Source organism: Centroberyx affinis, unplaced genomic scaffold, assembly GCF_046629955.1.
Source record: "Centroberyx affinis isolate AG114_WGS23_722 - 3 ecotype Tasmania unplaced genomic scaffold, CSIRO-AGI_Caff_v1 ptg003142l_1, whole genome shotgun sequence".
Taxonomy (NCBI): domain Eukaryota; kingdom Metazoa; phylum Chordata; class Actinopteri; order Beryciformes; family Berycidae; genus Centroberyx; species Centroberyx affinis.
In genome coordinates this window covers 57,501-73,210 of record NW_027281202.1, presented here as the reverse complement: position 1 = coordinate 73,210, position 15,710 = coordinate 57,501, and the positions used below count along the sequence as shown (strand labels likewise).

At 41.3% G+C, this 15,710-nt stretch overlaps 1 protein-coding gene across 1 annotated transcript in view; it reads right to left on the bottom strand.

Annotated features, from left to right (window-relative positions):
- Positions 1-3,607: 3,607 nt before the first annotated feature.
- The window catches only part of LOC139659565 (cullin-5), a 19,579-nt gene continuing 7,476 nt past the window's right edge, over positions 3,608-15,710 (bottom strand). Inside the window, exons 6-19 of the mRNA XM_071537871.1 lie at positions 14,731-14,876; positions 13,018-13,098; positions 12,111-12,204; positions 10,865-10,995; positions 9,855-9,962; positions 8,854-8,918; positions 8,551-8,683; positions 7,782-7,913; positions 7,422-7,545; positions 6,520-6,695; positions 5,659-5,820; positions 4,900-5,018; positions 4,282-4,405; positions 3,608-3,802 (exon numbers count right to left, since the gene is read on the bottom strand). Of these exons, the coding sequence (XP_071393972.1) occupies positions 3,608-3,802; positions 4,282-4,405; positions 4,900-5,018; positions 5,659-5,820; positions 6,520-6,695; positions 7,422-7,545; positions 7,782-7,913; positions 8,551-8,683; positions 8,854-8,918; positions 9,855-9,962; positions 10,865-10,995; positions 12,111-12,204; positions 13,018-13,098; positions 14,731-14,876 (1,790 nt within the window). The remainder of the gene's footprint in view (positions 3,803-4,281; positions 4,406-4,899; positions 5,019-5,658; positions 5,821-6,519; positions 6,696-7,421; positions 7,546-7,781; positions 7,914-8,550; positions 8,684-8,853; positions 8,919-9,854; positions 9,963-10,864; positions 10,996-12,110; positions 12,205-13,017; positions 13,099-14,730; positions 14,877-15,710) is intronic.

The window sequence follows — 15,710 nt, the reverse complement described above, 5'->3', positions numbered from 1 at the left end:
AACTAAAATGCAAATACACACTGCTTTTTTTTTTTTTTTTTTAACTCGGCTGTCTCTTCTCGAATTCATTTCACAAAAGTTTCTGCAAAGTTTCTGTTTCTGGGTTTGTGGGGAAGCTGCTGCTGTTGCTATCCGATTATTAAAAAATCTGTTTGCAGCGTGGTTTTCTTTAACATTTTCAACCTCTACACGGCAAAATCATCCGTGTTAATTTAACTCAGAGAGTGTAAGAATCAACACCATGCCAGTGTTTGTGTAAGTCCACACCCATCAGAGTAAATTCAACTTTTGACAGTTTTGAACAGCCGCCTCAGAGCCAGATCAGCTGTGCGAGTGGACAAACAACTCTCCAGTCAACACTTGTCAATTCAACGTAACTGAAAAATCAACACTGGAAAATTTGCTATGTAACATCCTGTCAGGCTCTCAGTGCAAAAGATGGCAGCGTGACAGAGATGTTCCTGGTGCTCACAGGTCAGACAGCAACACAAACAGATTCAGTATACTTGGGATTTCTACAACCTGGAGATGTTTTGCAAAACAGAGGGAAGAATAGAAACAAAACAGTGAAATAAAGCAGGATTTGCCATTACAGAGTCCCAGGGAGTAAAGAAAAGACCTATCATTCACACCCACTGGCTGTCTTTTTTTTGTTTTGTTGTTTTTTTTTCCTTTTTTCCCCTGGTGGAAAACCTGTTGTAAATTTGACCTACTTTGCAGTTGTCTTGGTCTATTCTAGCATATTGATCACAAATATAAAAAACAACAAAAACATAGCCTTTTATGAAAAAACAAAAAACAAAACTGAAACTACACTGATGATTTCATGTATTCTGCAGCAACGCATCAGTAACAATGATTTGTCTCAAGGTGTGTGTGTGTGTATGGGGGATATTTCTGAACAACAGTCAATTAACTTTGGCAACTTGCATCTTTTCTTTGTTGTCTGGATGCGGAGAACCCGTCAGATCTGCATCAGATGGGTCAGGATACTGCACCATTTTTTATATTCCACAACACAACCTCAGATAAATCTCTCGGACAGCAGCAGCAGCCTAATCGATCAGAACAGCGATGACGCGGTAAAAAGGCCACGCCTACAAAGTGCCGTATAAGTGAGAAACCCTTTTCAATTTCTATGAGCAAATCAATAAATCGACATTTTCTGTGGCTGTTTATGTGAAATGTATATGGTGTAAATCATTTGTTGTTACCTTTTCACAGCTGTCAAACAACAGCATGATGATTAAAATGTCTTTTTCTCTAAGTCTTCCTTCCTAGGCGTGGCCCATTTGAAATGTCACGCCATTCTTATCTGTGGTTAGAGACGCGAGCCTGTGAACAAAAGGTTGCCAGTTTGAATCCCGGTTGGCAGAATTGTGGCAGTGATTGGGCAATTCCACTGGTGTTGGTTTCAATGGAGAATTTTAGTGTCCTGTGGTCGAAATGACGAGTTAGATTCCAAAAAGCTGTATATCTACAGTATATTGGAATGAAAATACGTGGCCTGAAATTCATTGTTCAATAGGTAAAAAAAAACAACAGCTTACTTTATCCTTAAAAACAGTTATATATGAAAGCAGGCAAGGTCTAAGATGACTCATAACTTCAATAGTATCTCATATTGTGCTTTAGTTTCATGCCAGCTGTCGTTTTATAAGAGTAGAGAGTTTTCAGTTTTTGTCAGATCTCTTATTTTGGAATAAAACTCTGTAACTGCCGAGTCTGGGGCGCTTACACCCATCAGGAAACATATTTTGGGGGGAAAATAACAACCAGAGAATAGGCTCGCATAGCCATGTAACCACCACCTCAACTACCACTTCACCTAAAACCACAACTGATATGTTAGCAAACGCCTCGCACCAATTGGCCGTTCTGATTCAGAGAACACACTCTCAAAAAAAGAAGTGTAATTTTCAACACGCCCGAGCGTCTAGTTTGGGGAAAAGACACATTTGTACTATCTTTCAATGCAAGATATGTATGTTAACATGTTGCATCGGTGTATTATTCATTTATGTGTTGAAAAGTGTGTGATGTGACGTTATGAGAATGACACGTGTGGCGTCTGTTGGGGCAGTGAAGGCAGGGGACAGGGGGCGACACACACACACACACACACACACACACATCATAATGGCTATGTCAGATAGGTCATACTGTGCACTGCCCTCTAAATAATCTGCAGTAGGAAAACATCAAAAACCAACAGCTCATTAACTGTAATCCTTAATGAAATAAATATCTGTAGTCATGTGTGGTGTATTCTGCATTTGGTTCAGTTATATGGCATTCTACTGGTACTGAAACAGAACAAAGATTAATGCTTTCTAAAAACAAAACTCACTAAAAGGAGCCTCAACCCAGTGTGTGAGTATCTTTTTCCTATTTCATTTAAGTACCTGGTCATGATTGTGGACGTGCCAACACTCCTGCCTGGCTGCATTCAGCTGGTATTAATCCTCATTGTTCTGAGCTAGTGTTTTCTCTAGCTATTGAATAGTAGCAGTGGCCTAATTTCATAGAACAATTTCACTTATTTTACCAGCCAGCTAAACGTTTTAGAATAGACTCAGGTGTCCAAACAACAGTTGGTTACCTGTTGACAAACTGACCAGCCACAGCAAAAAAAAACAAAACAAAAAACAAAAAAACAAAAACAAAAGCAAAAAAACAAATAATTCCCAGCATCTGAGTGGCGGCTGGTCTTAATTTCTCACCCTGGTCTGACTTTTCAGACACAACCACTGACAAACATGACAGATCCTCCAACGAACGAAAACATCTCAGAGAGCAGCATGCTGTTGAAAGTACACACAAACACACACACGCACACACACACACACACTTACAAGGCCAGACACTCTCCGTGCACACAAACACACACACACATTTGGCAAAATACTCCTCGGTAGTATCGACTAGTCTCTCCGTGTCCACACTCCTCCTCCTCCTCCTCCTCCTCCTCCTTACGAGCCGCTTTCACTCGCGCCTGTTTTTTTTGCGTTCCCAGTTGAAATAAAACAAACGCTCAATGGGAGGGACGCAAAATGGCCGCCACAAAAGATGGCCACAGATGACCGCTGTGGCGTCAAGTGAAAGCAAAGGATTGATATCAGCTAGTTCCATGTGTCCCCCCCCCACCCCCCGCCCATCCCCGCTCCTCCACCGCAGTCCGTCGCTAACGAAAGTAAGGCAGGAAGTATTTAATTTAATTATGTCACTAATTATTTCTTCTGAGCTGCTGGCAGATGGCGCATGCTGCCGTCCCTCTCCTCCAGCCGACACTAGAGGGCGTTGGAGACGACAGCCAGTCCGACGAATCAACACTTCGCCTCGCGTTGACACTCCAATTACAACTGGCGGCCGTCTCACACACACACACACAAAAAAAACCCCCACACTTCCTCCCCCTCTTCCTCTGGCAGAAACTCTCTCTTCCTCCTCCTTCGGCATAATCCCTGCTCGTCATCGTCCCTCTCCTCTTCCAAACGCATCGTTCTTCTTCTCCCTCCCTCCCTCCTCCTCCAAGTGTTTAAAGCGTCGGTCGCGGGCCAGGTGTAAAAAAACTGAGCTAGAAAGCGCTCCCCTCCGTTTCCCCTCCCTAGGCCATGTAGATGAAGGTGTTGATGTCCGTCTCGTCTCGCTTGATGTATTTGTGCTCGATGAGCCACTCGATCTGCTCCTTGATCATCTTCTTCTGAGGCAGGAACATGTTCTTCAGGATCTCCACCAGCTCCGTCTGCAGCTGGGCGTTGCTGATCCTCTTCCTCATCTTCATGATCTGGATGATGGCCTCCTGGAGGGGGGGAAACGCAAAAGCAACACTTCTACAGGCTCTATGTATACACAATATACACTGGACAAATAGAAAGAAAGAATAGAATAGATAGAATAGAATTTAACAGATTTTTTGAGTGCTGATCCAAAACAATCTCTCTGTTTTTCCACATTATTGGCAGAGGACCCCCTTTTTTTTATCCAAAGAGCATCCAACTGCACAATCTTTAACATTACAAGCTAAGAAGCATTGCAGCCTCCAATCTGTTTACCAATGGTTACAAAGCGCTTTACAAAGGAGAAAATAAACATTAAAAAGGTAAAAACAGTAAGCAAAAAGAAATGTAGAGAAAAATAAATACTACTCACTTAATGGGTGTGAATTTAACTCCTGAGAGCTACAATTCATCCCCTCCTTCGCCAATCTCTTTTGTTTCCCTTGACTGTCTACTATCTGACTAAGTTCTTTAAAATAATCCTAACGTCGTATTTCCATACCTGAGTTCTGAGTATTCTGAGTTGAACGATGCCTTCATTCTCCTCTTCTCTCATTCGCTCCGTGGTCAGCTGAAGGCGACCAATCAGGTTGATCTTTCCTCGCTTCTGGACCTTGGAGTTTTTGCTAAAAAAAAAACACAGAAAGACACAAAAGATCGATATCCCAAACTGGAAGGATTTATGCAGTTGTTTTTGGAGAGGTGTCAATTAAGACCAAGACTAGTTGTGATGCGTTAGCAGACCTGAAACTGCTGGTAAATGGATTGTTGAAAATGAATTAACTTTAAATCTAACCACTCAAAGTTATCTGGTATCAGTCTCCCATTAAACATGCCTGAGCACATACCTAGCCTATATAAATACAGCAAAATTTTATTTCCTATATTAAGACTCCATTAAATGACCAGAGCAATGGATTTTGGTAAAAATGTTGATCACATTCCTCTAATAAATTTCTTTAGGATACATCCAAACAAAAAAAAAAATGGATCAATGGGGACTTGAACAGCTCTCCATCCCTCAAGATCATAACTTTTGAGAGACAAATCATTAACTGGAGACATTGGAGCCTGGAACAAAAATGTTTTTTTTTTTTTAATAAACAAGGCCATAGCGTACATGAGCGAGAACTCCTGGTTGACATAGAAGAGTGTGCTGTCAGTGAAGTCTTTGGGCGAGCTGACTGGAGGGTCGTAGGACAACACCTGTCTCTTCAGCTTAGGGAAGGCCACCAGGGACTGAAGACAGAGAGAGAGAGAGAGGGAGAGACAGAGAGAGAAAGAGAGAGAGAGAGGAGAGGAGAGAGGGAGGAGAAGGTTAACTGACCGCTGACGGCATGTGTGGGCTTGTTGATGCAAGTGTTTTCCTTTGCTCATTTACTGTTGTCATCATAACCAAGATTTTGTTGCTACTATGATACTGCTGCGAAAGATTGAAATCAATATTGAATTTCATAAAAGTTCAATACTTTCACCGGGTAGGTTAGGTGGGTCTGTTATGTGTTTCCAACATGCTATTTTGTGTCATGCACTTTGTTTTGTTTCCTTGTGTTTTGTTTTGTTGCGTACTGCATTACATTATTTTATTTTGTGACTGCATGTTGATGAGTTAGATCTAGGTAGGCTCGTTCTCTGTAAAGTCCTTTGACACATGCTTTGTGATGAAGGGCTATAGAAATAAACTTGACATATGGAACGATTTCACTTACAGAGCCACCCAACCAAAATATGAAACTGCTGTGTAAAAGGTGCTACAAAGCTGTCCAAGTCAAGTGTGGTTTGCTTGATGGCATTTTTGTTAGACGTGGCAAACGTATCAGTAGTATCATATTTTGAAACAATAATCTGTGTGTGTGTGTGTGTGTGTTCATGGTCTGACCCAGAGTGTGCGGCGCAGCTCAGCATCAGGCAGCTCTGTGGCCAGTTTGAGGTTCTCAAAGCTGATTCTCTCCCTCGGTCTCTGGTTCCAGGCAAACAACACAGCCAGCTGGAAGGTTGTCACCTCCAGGTCGTACTGACCCACCTCGTTCTTAAAGGTGATCTGAGAAGAGAGGAGGGGAGGAAGAGGAGAGGAGGAGGAGAAACAAAGGAGGAGGAAGAGGAGAAGGTGAGAAGAACAGGAGGAATAGAGAGGGACGAGACAAGAAGAGAAGAGACGAAGAGAGGAGATGAGAAGAAGAGATGAGAGGAGAAAAGAGACAAGTTGAGACAAGAAGAGACGAGAAGCGAAGAGAAGAAATGAGAAAAAGACGAGAAGAGAAGAGATGAGTGGAGAGAAGAGATGAAAAGAGAAAATGGGAAGAAGAGATGAAAAGAGAGACGAGAAGAGCAGAGAAGACAGGAGACGAACAAAGACAAGAAGAAGAGACCAAAAGAGATTAAAAGAGATGAGAGGAAAAGTGGTTTGAGAGGGAGGAAGAGTAGGTGAGGAAGAACACGAGGGAGACGAGGTTGGGGGAGAATAGGAGGAGGAGAGGTTTTGGGAGGGAGGAGGAGAGGTTTTGGGAGGAAGAAGGATGGTAAAATGGGTAAACTGTAACTTAATGAGAAAAATAACAGAGAGAAACAAAGTCAAATAACATTTGTCCAGAACATTTCCAAAAAATTCAGAGCAAGTATCAGTTTCTGTATCCATTCCAAGCCTGAAAACCCATTTTTAACTCCATGAAGCTCCATATTTTTAGGCTCTCCACAGCTGCATGAGCCCTGGCTTCTCTATGTTTCCCCCGTATTCACTCACAATGCCGTTGGACATGAGGTGATGCCAGTGGAGTTTGCGACCGCTGTGGTTCCTCTTGTAGAAGTCCTCCACCTCGGGGATCAGGTCCTCCAGCTCCGTAGGCAGCGAGACAAAAACCTTCTCGCTGCTCCGCGACCACGCGCCGGCGTTCAGGATCTTAATGTTCACACTGTCCGCTGCAGGAAGGGAGGGAGAGAGGAACACCGCTGAATTACAGCTTCGAAATATAGTCTTTTACCTGAGGAGGCTTTTGGCTTTTGTTTGTTTAATCTCCGCAACGATATGTGCACATTAACTGATGTGTCCTTGAGCAAGACACAAAACCCTACTTGATCACTCACTATAGACACTCACTGGCCAAAATAATTGGAACACCAGCATTCCATAATTATTGGCAAAATATTCATTTGATTCATAAATTATTATTATTTGATAATATGATTACCAGTCAATTATGATTGTCATGCTCATCAAAGAACCGAGCCATAATCTAAAAGTTGAGGATGAATTGAAAGTCACAAAACAGCATAGATAATCAGATTAAGAACAGACTTCAGGTTTTGCTTAACAAACATGTGACAGCTCGTTCAAATTTTATGGAAAACTGGTGTTCCAATAATTTTGGCCAGTGAGTGTTGCCTAAAATGCAATTGTCAAATACTGATTTAACAGTATCATTGCCCTGATACCACTGTGTTCAGAAGGGAGGGAAGGAAAATACCTGAATGGGAAATTTCACAAAATAATAAATAATGATGTGATAATATATTTATCCCTGTAGGGAAATTGTTTATTATTAGTTATGTTGTTTTCCATTTAGCGATTCTGTTCCTAAAAGTGAATCAGTGGTACCAGCTTGTTCTATGTGTGTGTGTGTGTGTGTGTGTGTGTGTGTGTCCTACCTGGCAGTGCCAGCTTGTTGTGTTTGTGCATCTCCTTGAAGACCTGGTTGAGATCTTCTGAGACCTTGATGTCCTGAAACATCCTGGCCAGCTTGTTCACGTAGTCGGCCGGCATTCCTACTTCCTACAGACGGACGAAAACACACAGTAAAAAACCAGGGAGAAACATGAAGGAGGGAGGAAAGAGGAACAGAAAGAGATGGAGAGATTAATTCATTAATTAATCTCTTTAGGAAATAGGTGTGTGAGCATGCATTAGTAAGTGTATTTATGTGTATTCAATGTTGCTGTAGATGTGTGTGTGTGTGTGCGTGTGTGTGTGTGTGTGTGTGTGTGTGTGTGTGTGTGTGTGTGGCTCACCCTCAGCCACTCCACCATGTTCTCCTCGATCTCGCTGTCCGCTGAAATGTCCAGAATCAGACGCCTGGTCAGGTGAGCCTTGTGGTAACGCATGAACACATCCTTATTCTGGACATACTTCAACACCAAGAGCTGGGAGGAGAGAAGAGGAGAGGAGAGGCAAGTATGAGAACAGAGGAGGGAGGGAAGGAGAGAGACAGAAGTGCCATGACAAAGCTTTGGGACCATACATTTTAAACTAAGTGGTGGAAAATGGAAAAGAGACACAGAAAGGCAAAAATAAGAGTGATACATGGACCAAACAAACCCAATAAATAGCCTTGTATATATAGCACTGTGGCCTTGTATATTAGGATTTGCAGGATGTTTGGTGGACATTGACAGGGAGTTTTCCTTTTCCAAAGTGGATTTTAACAACAAAATGAAGCTTTGAGTGTCTATTTTTCACATCTATCTCTTTTGTATAGAATCCCCAAGAAAGCCATCGCATCAGAATCTGTCTTTGACCAGTTGCTTCTTACAAACTTGACTCATTTAAAGGGATATTTTATTACATTTTGACAAGTTATTTGAATATGCAGCAGTCATTACATTATTACAACTTGAAATGTTCATAACATGAGATCAAAACCACATTTCAACTCTGAAACACCTTCTTTCAATCAACAAGAAAAAAACTGCGTGACTAAAGTGAACAGTGAATAAGCCCTGGCTAAGCCCCATTTGGCCCTGTTTAGTGAAAGCCAGGCTAACCAGGCCCGTGACTCACCACTTCTTTGAGTTTGAGCTCTATTTCCTCTGAGGTGAGTTTCTTGCTGAGAGGAGTTTTCCTCAGCAGCATGTCACAGTAGTTAGCCAGCAGCTCAGGACACTTGGACTCCGGCTGAGTCTTCAGACCCACACTGGATGGATGGAAACACACACACACACGATTAGATACACACTACAAGACTAGATTTTTATCAAAATAGGAAGAAAGACAACCCAGCATCTCAGTTGTTCCCACAGACTTTCTGATGGTAACTTTGGGCCAGTCCCATTCACTAAGTAGAAAACAAATCGCTCCACTCACCCTTTCTGTTTCATAGGCAGCTCCAGTTTGAATATTGTGGCGTCATTGACAACGGCCTTGTAAGCCTGGGAGGAAGAGGAATAGAACAGAGACAAGTGGTCACCTTCATTGGCATCATGGATACCAGGAGACCAATTGGGACACTGCAGATCAGGGGCTCCTGAAAGTTTCTCAGCCATGGACCCAAACTATTAAATCAGTCTGTGGGTGCCCAGGGAAGGGTCGGTAGTTCAGTATGTACAGTGGACTACATTTTCAAAATGGTTCGCTCCTTGGTCGAATCTAGGATCAAATCCAGAAGGCGATGCTGTTGAAGAATGGCACTTAGTTGGATATTCATACCATGACATATGGACAACTGTACTGTAATTTTGTCATTTTTTGGTCTGGCTGAGCAATAAAGCCAGATGATGAATTTTCATGCCATTTCATTTTTCTAGCTGTGGGGTCAGTGTTCCAGCTGTGGGCGCCACCGTAACTAAATAAAACTAAAGAAAACAATGATTGCTAGTTGACTGTTCATGACCTTAAATAGGAGTATGATGAGTGTGATGAATAAGATGAGTGATGAGTGATTCTGCTGCTGAAAATCTGTTGGAGCTGCTAGAAGCTTGTTCTCTGCAAGGACCTGTAGTCCAGTACAACAGCAACCAGCTGAGGAACATGTTTATCTGGACTTAACTAGGTTTTTCCCTCTCTCTCTGTGTGGCTTTTTGAGAGGCTTAGGTACTAATGCCACCAGCAGTGTGGGGTTTACACCAAAACAGGGAGTTAGCAACTTTAAGAATACACAACAAACTTTAGGAAGTGGAAGCCACTCAGAAGCTCTAAGCAAGGAGAGTGCACTACTGGAACTAGAACTCAAATGCATTTTGCAATAAGGTGATATTAAATATTTAAGTATGCTTCACATTTTCCTTTAACTGGTTATCAAATCCATTCAGGTGTGATTCTTAACAGTTTAATCGTCCTGTTGAGCCTTGGATGTGAGGAACACAGACCTTGTCCCTGGCGGTGAGGAAGCGAGGGTCATCCTGGAAGGCTTCCTTCACCAGCTTACTGAAGCGGTTAAACAAAGTCAACAACTGCTCCACGTACTTCTCAGAGTCCTGGACACACACACACACACACACACACAAACACACACACACAAAATTACTAACAAAAGCTGTAAAAAGCTAGCTTGGTCTACCAGTCAACTTTTTCACTATGCATGTCCTTATTATCAGTTCCAGAGTGGTCAACCCACCGATATTGGCTGCCCCGATAATCAATACTGATGTCAATCAGTAACTTGTTTTCCCTCTCGGAGTCTGAAACTCATCGAACACATGTACGCCAACTAAAGTGACTAACTGACTGAGTTCTGGGATCACTTTTTCAAGAAGCAATTTTGCTTATTTATAAAAGGCCTGCACAATTATGGCTACAATGAAAATCTGATCATTATGCAAGCTACTGCGATCAAGATTATTAATCACAATTATTAGTGATGCTGATTGATGATTTGAAGAACAAAATTATTGTACTGTACTTCTGGCATCTTGACTATTTTCAAATGCAACAGAGATTCTAAATGAAATGAAAAGTTTTAGTTTTGCTGATATGCCAACATACTATCATTGTTATTTGTGAAAACATTGTGCAGCCCGAATTAATAATGACTGATAAAAGTAATTCAGGAAAAAGCCTGAGTGCTGCTGGTGAAAACAAAGTCCAGGAGGCAGGTAATATCCAAGAATCACAGCCAATGCATGCACACTAAGCCTATGGAAAATATTATTCCAAACTGAAACACCGCTTTAAATTTATAAAAATATCTCTGTAACACCATGGATGGTGCCTTGTACATCTAGGCTTGCTGGGTAAATTAATGAAAAGTTGTGGGTTTGAGTCCCACTACAGTTGTAAACTGTACGCATTTGAGATTGAAGAAAATGCTGACTGAGATATTGAGAGTGAAGGTGCAGATTGATTGATTGTGTGTGTGTGTGTGTGTGTGTACACGTACAGTAGTGATAGTCTCAGCGGCAGCCACCATGTCTGCCAGTCCAGCGTTGATGATGTGGTCTTCCAGGTCTTTCAGCATGGGCTCGATCCCACTGGGAACCTTGTCCATCAGAGAAAACATCAGGTGCAGCTCTGCACCGGGGGGAAAGAAATCAGCGTTACACACAGGACAAGAACGGTGCACAGAGGAAGTGAAATGCTTTGAGCTGCACTTCAACACAGAACTTCAAACAACTGTACGCTATTAACATGTGAGGGCTGCTGTAGTGTAAAGATCAGAAAAGCTTGTGACCAGAAGGCTGTCAGTTTGTATCCACAGAGATGGATTTGAAAAACCTTTTGAGGAAATTAAACCGGTACCACTCTCCCCTGCCTCAGAAACTACTGTTAAGATGCCCTTGAGCAAGGCACTTAATTCCCAACTGCTCCAGTAAAACTGTCTAGTGGCCAACAGCAGAAGACTGTGATTGTGCTGCAGCTCCCAGGTGTGAAAGATGGTGTGTGGAAAGATGTGAGTGTGAAGCAGGGCAGCACCTAACAGTAAATAAATGTCAAAAAACTGAATAGCATCAACGCTATTACATTCTTAATGCTGGTCTTTCATAAACATGAGGTTCTACTGTGTCACGCTATGTCCAGGTGGGTATATAGCTACACTTTATTTGCTTTGCATCACAGAAACAGAACCAGCAAACTGGTGACCAAACTGGTTCGAATTTCCGGATTGGCTGAGAAAATATGAATGGATTAAGTGAATGAGAAATGCTCTTCCCTCCCTTGACAACTGTGGTGATGTGCATTTGAGCAGGAAACTCTCCAGCTGCTCCAGTAGAGCTGCTCAGTAGCAAACAGTAGAAGCGGTATCAATATACGTAACTGTGTGAATGTGAAGCAGGGCTGTGTGCTCAGTCAACATTTCCTGGATAAAAAAAAGATTACAAAACAAACTATAAGCTCATGGCCTAATATCCAACTTGGCTAAGGTCAGGTGGCATGGGAAAAGCACCACCAGCCACCAGACAAATGCTGGTCTGGTTGGTAAGTTAGTCGACTCTATTGGCTTGCTGGCAGTAACACAACCATCACAAGGAGGTTGTATTGTAGTCTAGCTGGCTGATGAACTGGTGAGTGTGGATGGGGGATTCTGAGATGCAGGTACCAAACACTGCGGCCTACAGACATAAAAGCTTACTTGATAATATGCTTCAAATAGAATATGACAATAATATGCAGAAGTGGGCACTCACTGTCTGTCTCGTTGCGTTTGATCATCCCTGGACATTCGGCGAGGATGGTCTCTTTGAACGAGGTCACCAGAGCATTCACACAACATTCCATAAGCTGGAAAGACACACACACACACACAGTCAGAAATTAGTTATTTTAAGGGTGTATTCACATCAAGCGTCTGTGGAGCGTTTTATTTTGAACTCCTTTATTATGGTTCGTTTGTCCAGGTGAAAACAATTGCATTTGAATTCTGGTGGCATCATATAAAGGCACTCAGATGCCTGACAATGTAATTCTCAGTGTGGTTCATTAGGAGTGAGAACTTAATTCAACCGACTACAGAAAACGACCCCAAAACACAAGGGATTATGGATATAGGGAGACTGATGTTGACATGTGATAGCCAGTAGCTACTCATGCTGGGAAAGCCTAGCATGACAAAATGGCATAACCGAGGGCAAACCACAGTGTAGACTGAGGACTTGTGAGTCCATGTGACTTTTGCTTACAAGCCCTGGTTCACTTGTGTCAGTGTGAACCTAAATGAACCAAATACAAAAATGCAACAAAGTCAACTTTTCTACTCTGGTTCAGACCAAAGGAAACAGTAGGTGTGAAATTGTAGGTGTGATCACGCCCTCACTCTATTATATTCTGTTCTTTGTTCGTTTTCTAGGTTTGAATTATAAGAAGTGACTGAAAAGACATAACATCTTATTAGGAAATTCAACAATATTTAGGTACTGTGATGAAGCCGACACCACAAGACCAGAAAAGTCAGAGGATTTATGCTGGAAAACTGAAAAGAAAATCAATCTCTAGAGGGGTATGAGGAGAATTTTAAGCTAAAGAAACAGAAATGTTATGTAAATATGAAAAAAACAAAAACATCCACAGTCTTTGAGATCCTGTCAAGACACTTACTGCTTGAACAGAGTTACATTCACGACGTGTCTCTAGATATCTAAGTGCTCTCTTCTCCTCTTCTCTCAGCTTGGCATCTGCCTGCAGGGGAAACAGGGTACAGTTACTAAACCACACAACACAGAGGGACACAAACACACACATGCATGCGCACACACATGTACACACGTGTGTAGTGTGTATCTATGCATGCACACAAACATGCACAGACAGTCAACAATGAAAGATAGGGATATTATTTTCTTGTTTTGCCCATGCAGAATTTAGATAAGAGAGACATTTCAAATATTTTCAGATACCAACGTCAAAATCTGACAACTATCACCTCTGATTAGCTCTCCAATCTGGCGGCTGGCTGTCATACTGAGGCATTTAGCGCCTGGATCAGTCAACAGACACTGGCAGCTAGTTACACGTTAGCTACTATGACAGACAGGTGTTGGTCTGCATTTACGACGACTACGAAGATGCTTGTAGTTGTTCACTTAGCGGTATTTTGAATTTAGCAGCTCTATCTGAAACGAAAGGCACTACCACATGCATAAGCGTCGCGTTACAAAATTTGAATGACACATTTTGCTATGCAAGAACCGCAGCTGCCCTTTGCACTGCTGCATATGTAGCTTGCATAAAGTATCTAACAGGCCATAATCGCATGTCTGTAATGTGTGATCAAGTTGCACATGTGTAGTTCACAACGTAGCTTGTTTGATCTGTCAGGGGCGCCTGGCTCGAAAAAACAATGCTTGTATTAAACACAAATCACATGTATTGTAAATTGGATTATTAGGGAAGGTGTCGCTTTATAGACTCATGTAAATGACTTAATGACAGTATTGTTTTAAAAGACTACTGGCAATAGTCACATTATTGTGTGCATGTAAACATAGACATGATTGTCAGGTATAGGGTTGCAAAATTCCGGGAATTTTCAAAGTTGGAAACTTTCCATGGGAATTAACGGGAATTTATGGGAATTAACGGGAATTTATGGGAATAAACGGGAATAAACCAGGAATTTACAAAATTGAAGGTATGCTCTTAATAGGGAACTTAAATATAGTTGGGGAAAATATATTTTAGCATAATCCTGACTAAAACAACCAGATATCATGCAAGTACAGTTGAATATCTATGCTATTCCTCAATCACATGCACACATAGCACACTGCTTACTGCAGGGCTATTGAGACCACGCCCCCTACATGCACTGTGCATTCCTGTGCATTTTTATTAATTTTTGAATGGGTTGGGTCAATATTTAATAATTAACTCAACATTCATGTTTTTGTTCTTCAATGAAATAATTGATTGTTCAATAAAATATTTAACACTTGATAAAGTTCTACTTACAAATAAATCTGTTTTAATTGTATTATTTTGGATGAATGTCTGCTTATAACAAAACAAATATTTATGCTTGGATATGATACCTTTCCATTAAATTACCCTCAATTCCCAGTTAATTCCCATAAATTCCCATTAATTCCCATTAATTCCCATAAATTCCCATAAATTCCCATAAATTCCCATAATTCCCATGGAAAGTTTCCAATTTGGAATATTTCCAAAATTCCCCAGCTTAACTTCCCATGGAAATTAACCGGAAACTTTCTGGAAATTTACCGGAAATTTTCCACCCCTTTGCAACCCTAGTCAGGTATAATTGTTCTTTATACTTGTATTTGTTGTAGTAATTTTATTTTTGCGTACATATTTCATGTAGTTCTGGACGCCGTTCTGTTGCAGGTAGGACGGTGCCTGGGTTCGGTAAAACCGCTCTGTGGAGTCCAGGTAGGCCTTCTCAAAGTTATCCCTGTAGATCTGCAGCTTGTCCTCTGGGTTAGAACAGAGGTTGACTACAGAGAGAGAGTAGAGAGAGAGAGAGAGAGAGAGAGAGAGAGAGAGAGAGAGAGAGAGAGAGAGAGAGAGAGAGAGAGAGAGAGAGAGAGAGAGAGGGAGCAAAAGAGGAAAGAGAATGAGAGGAGAGGGAAGAGCAAAAGGGAAGGAGGCAAGAGAGAATGGGGAGGGGACAGAGAGAAAAAGGGAAATAGTGATAGGGAGAGGAAGGGACGGATGGAGAGATGTTTACTACCATGTTGACAAAATTAACTCTCATTCATCTATAGATTTGACTCTAGAAGGCTACAAGTGTGTGTGAAAGTGTGTGTATATGTGTGCATGTTTTTTGTGTGTCTATGGTTGCCACTGTGTTTCAGTCTTTCTGCTTTTTTGTTACATCCTTATAGCAAATGTAAAAGCTTTCATTAACTTGCTATAAGTTGAGTCACGATTGTGTAATATCAATCAGTGACAGAGAATAGCAACACAGACATTTATTAGTATGAAAATGAAGCTGATTATTACTTATTCAAGACGTTTTAAAGTGATGTTGAACTTTGGTAGTACCTTGGTACCTTGCTTCCTGGTCATGCATAAAAAAAAAAACTAGTGAATTACTTTCATTATGTTATTAAACCAAATCCGGTCATATGAATTTCAGTGTTACAAATAGAAAGGTTTAACAACATAAAGAAAGTGATTCACATAAAAAAAAAAAATCAGCGAAATGACTAGTTTTTTTTAAATATATTACCAGAATCTGCTTTGCTCGCATTAGTTTATGTGCTAGAAGTGTGATTTTCAGATCTGTTTCGCCATATAATGGCAGTGAATGTAGAGAGAAAAAAACG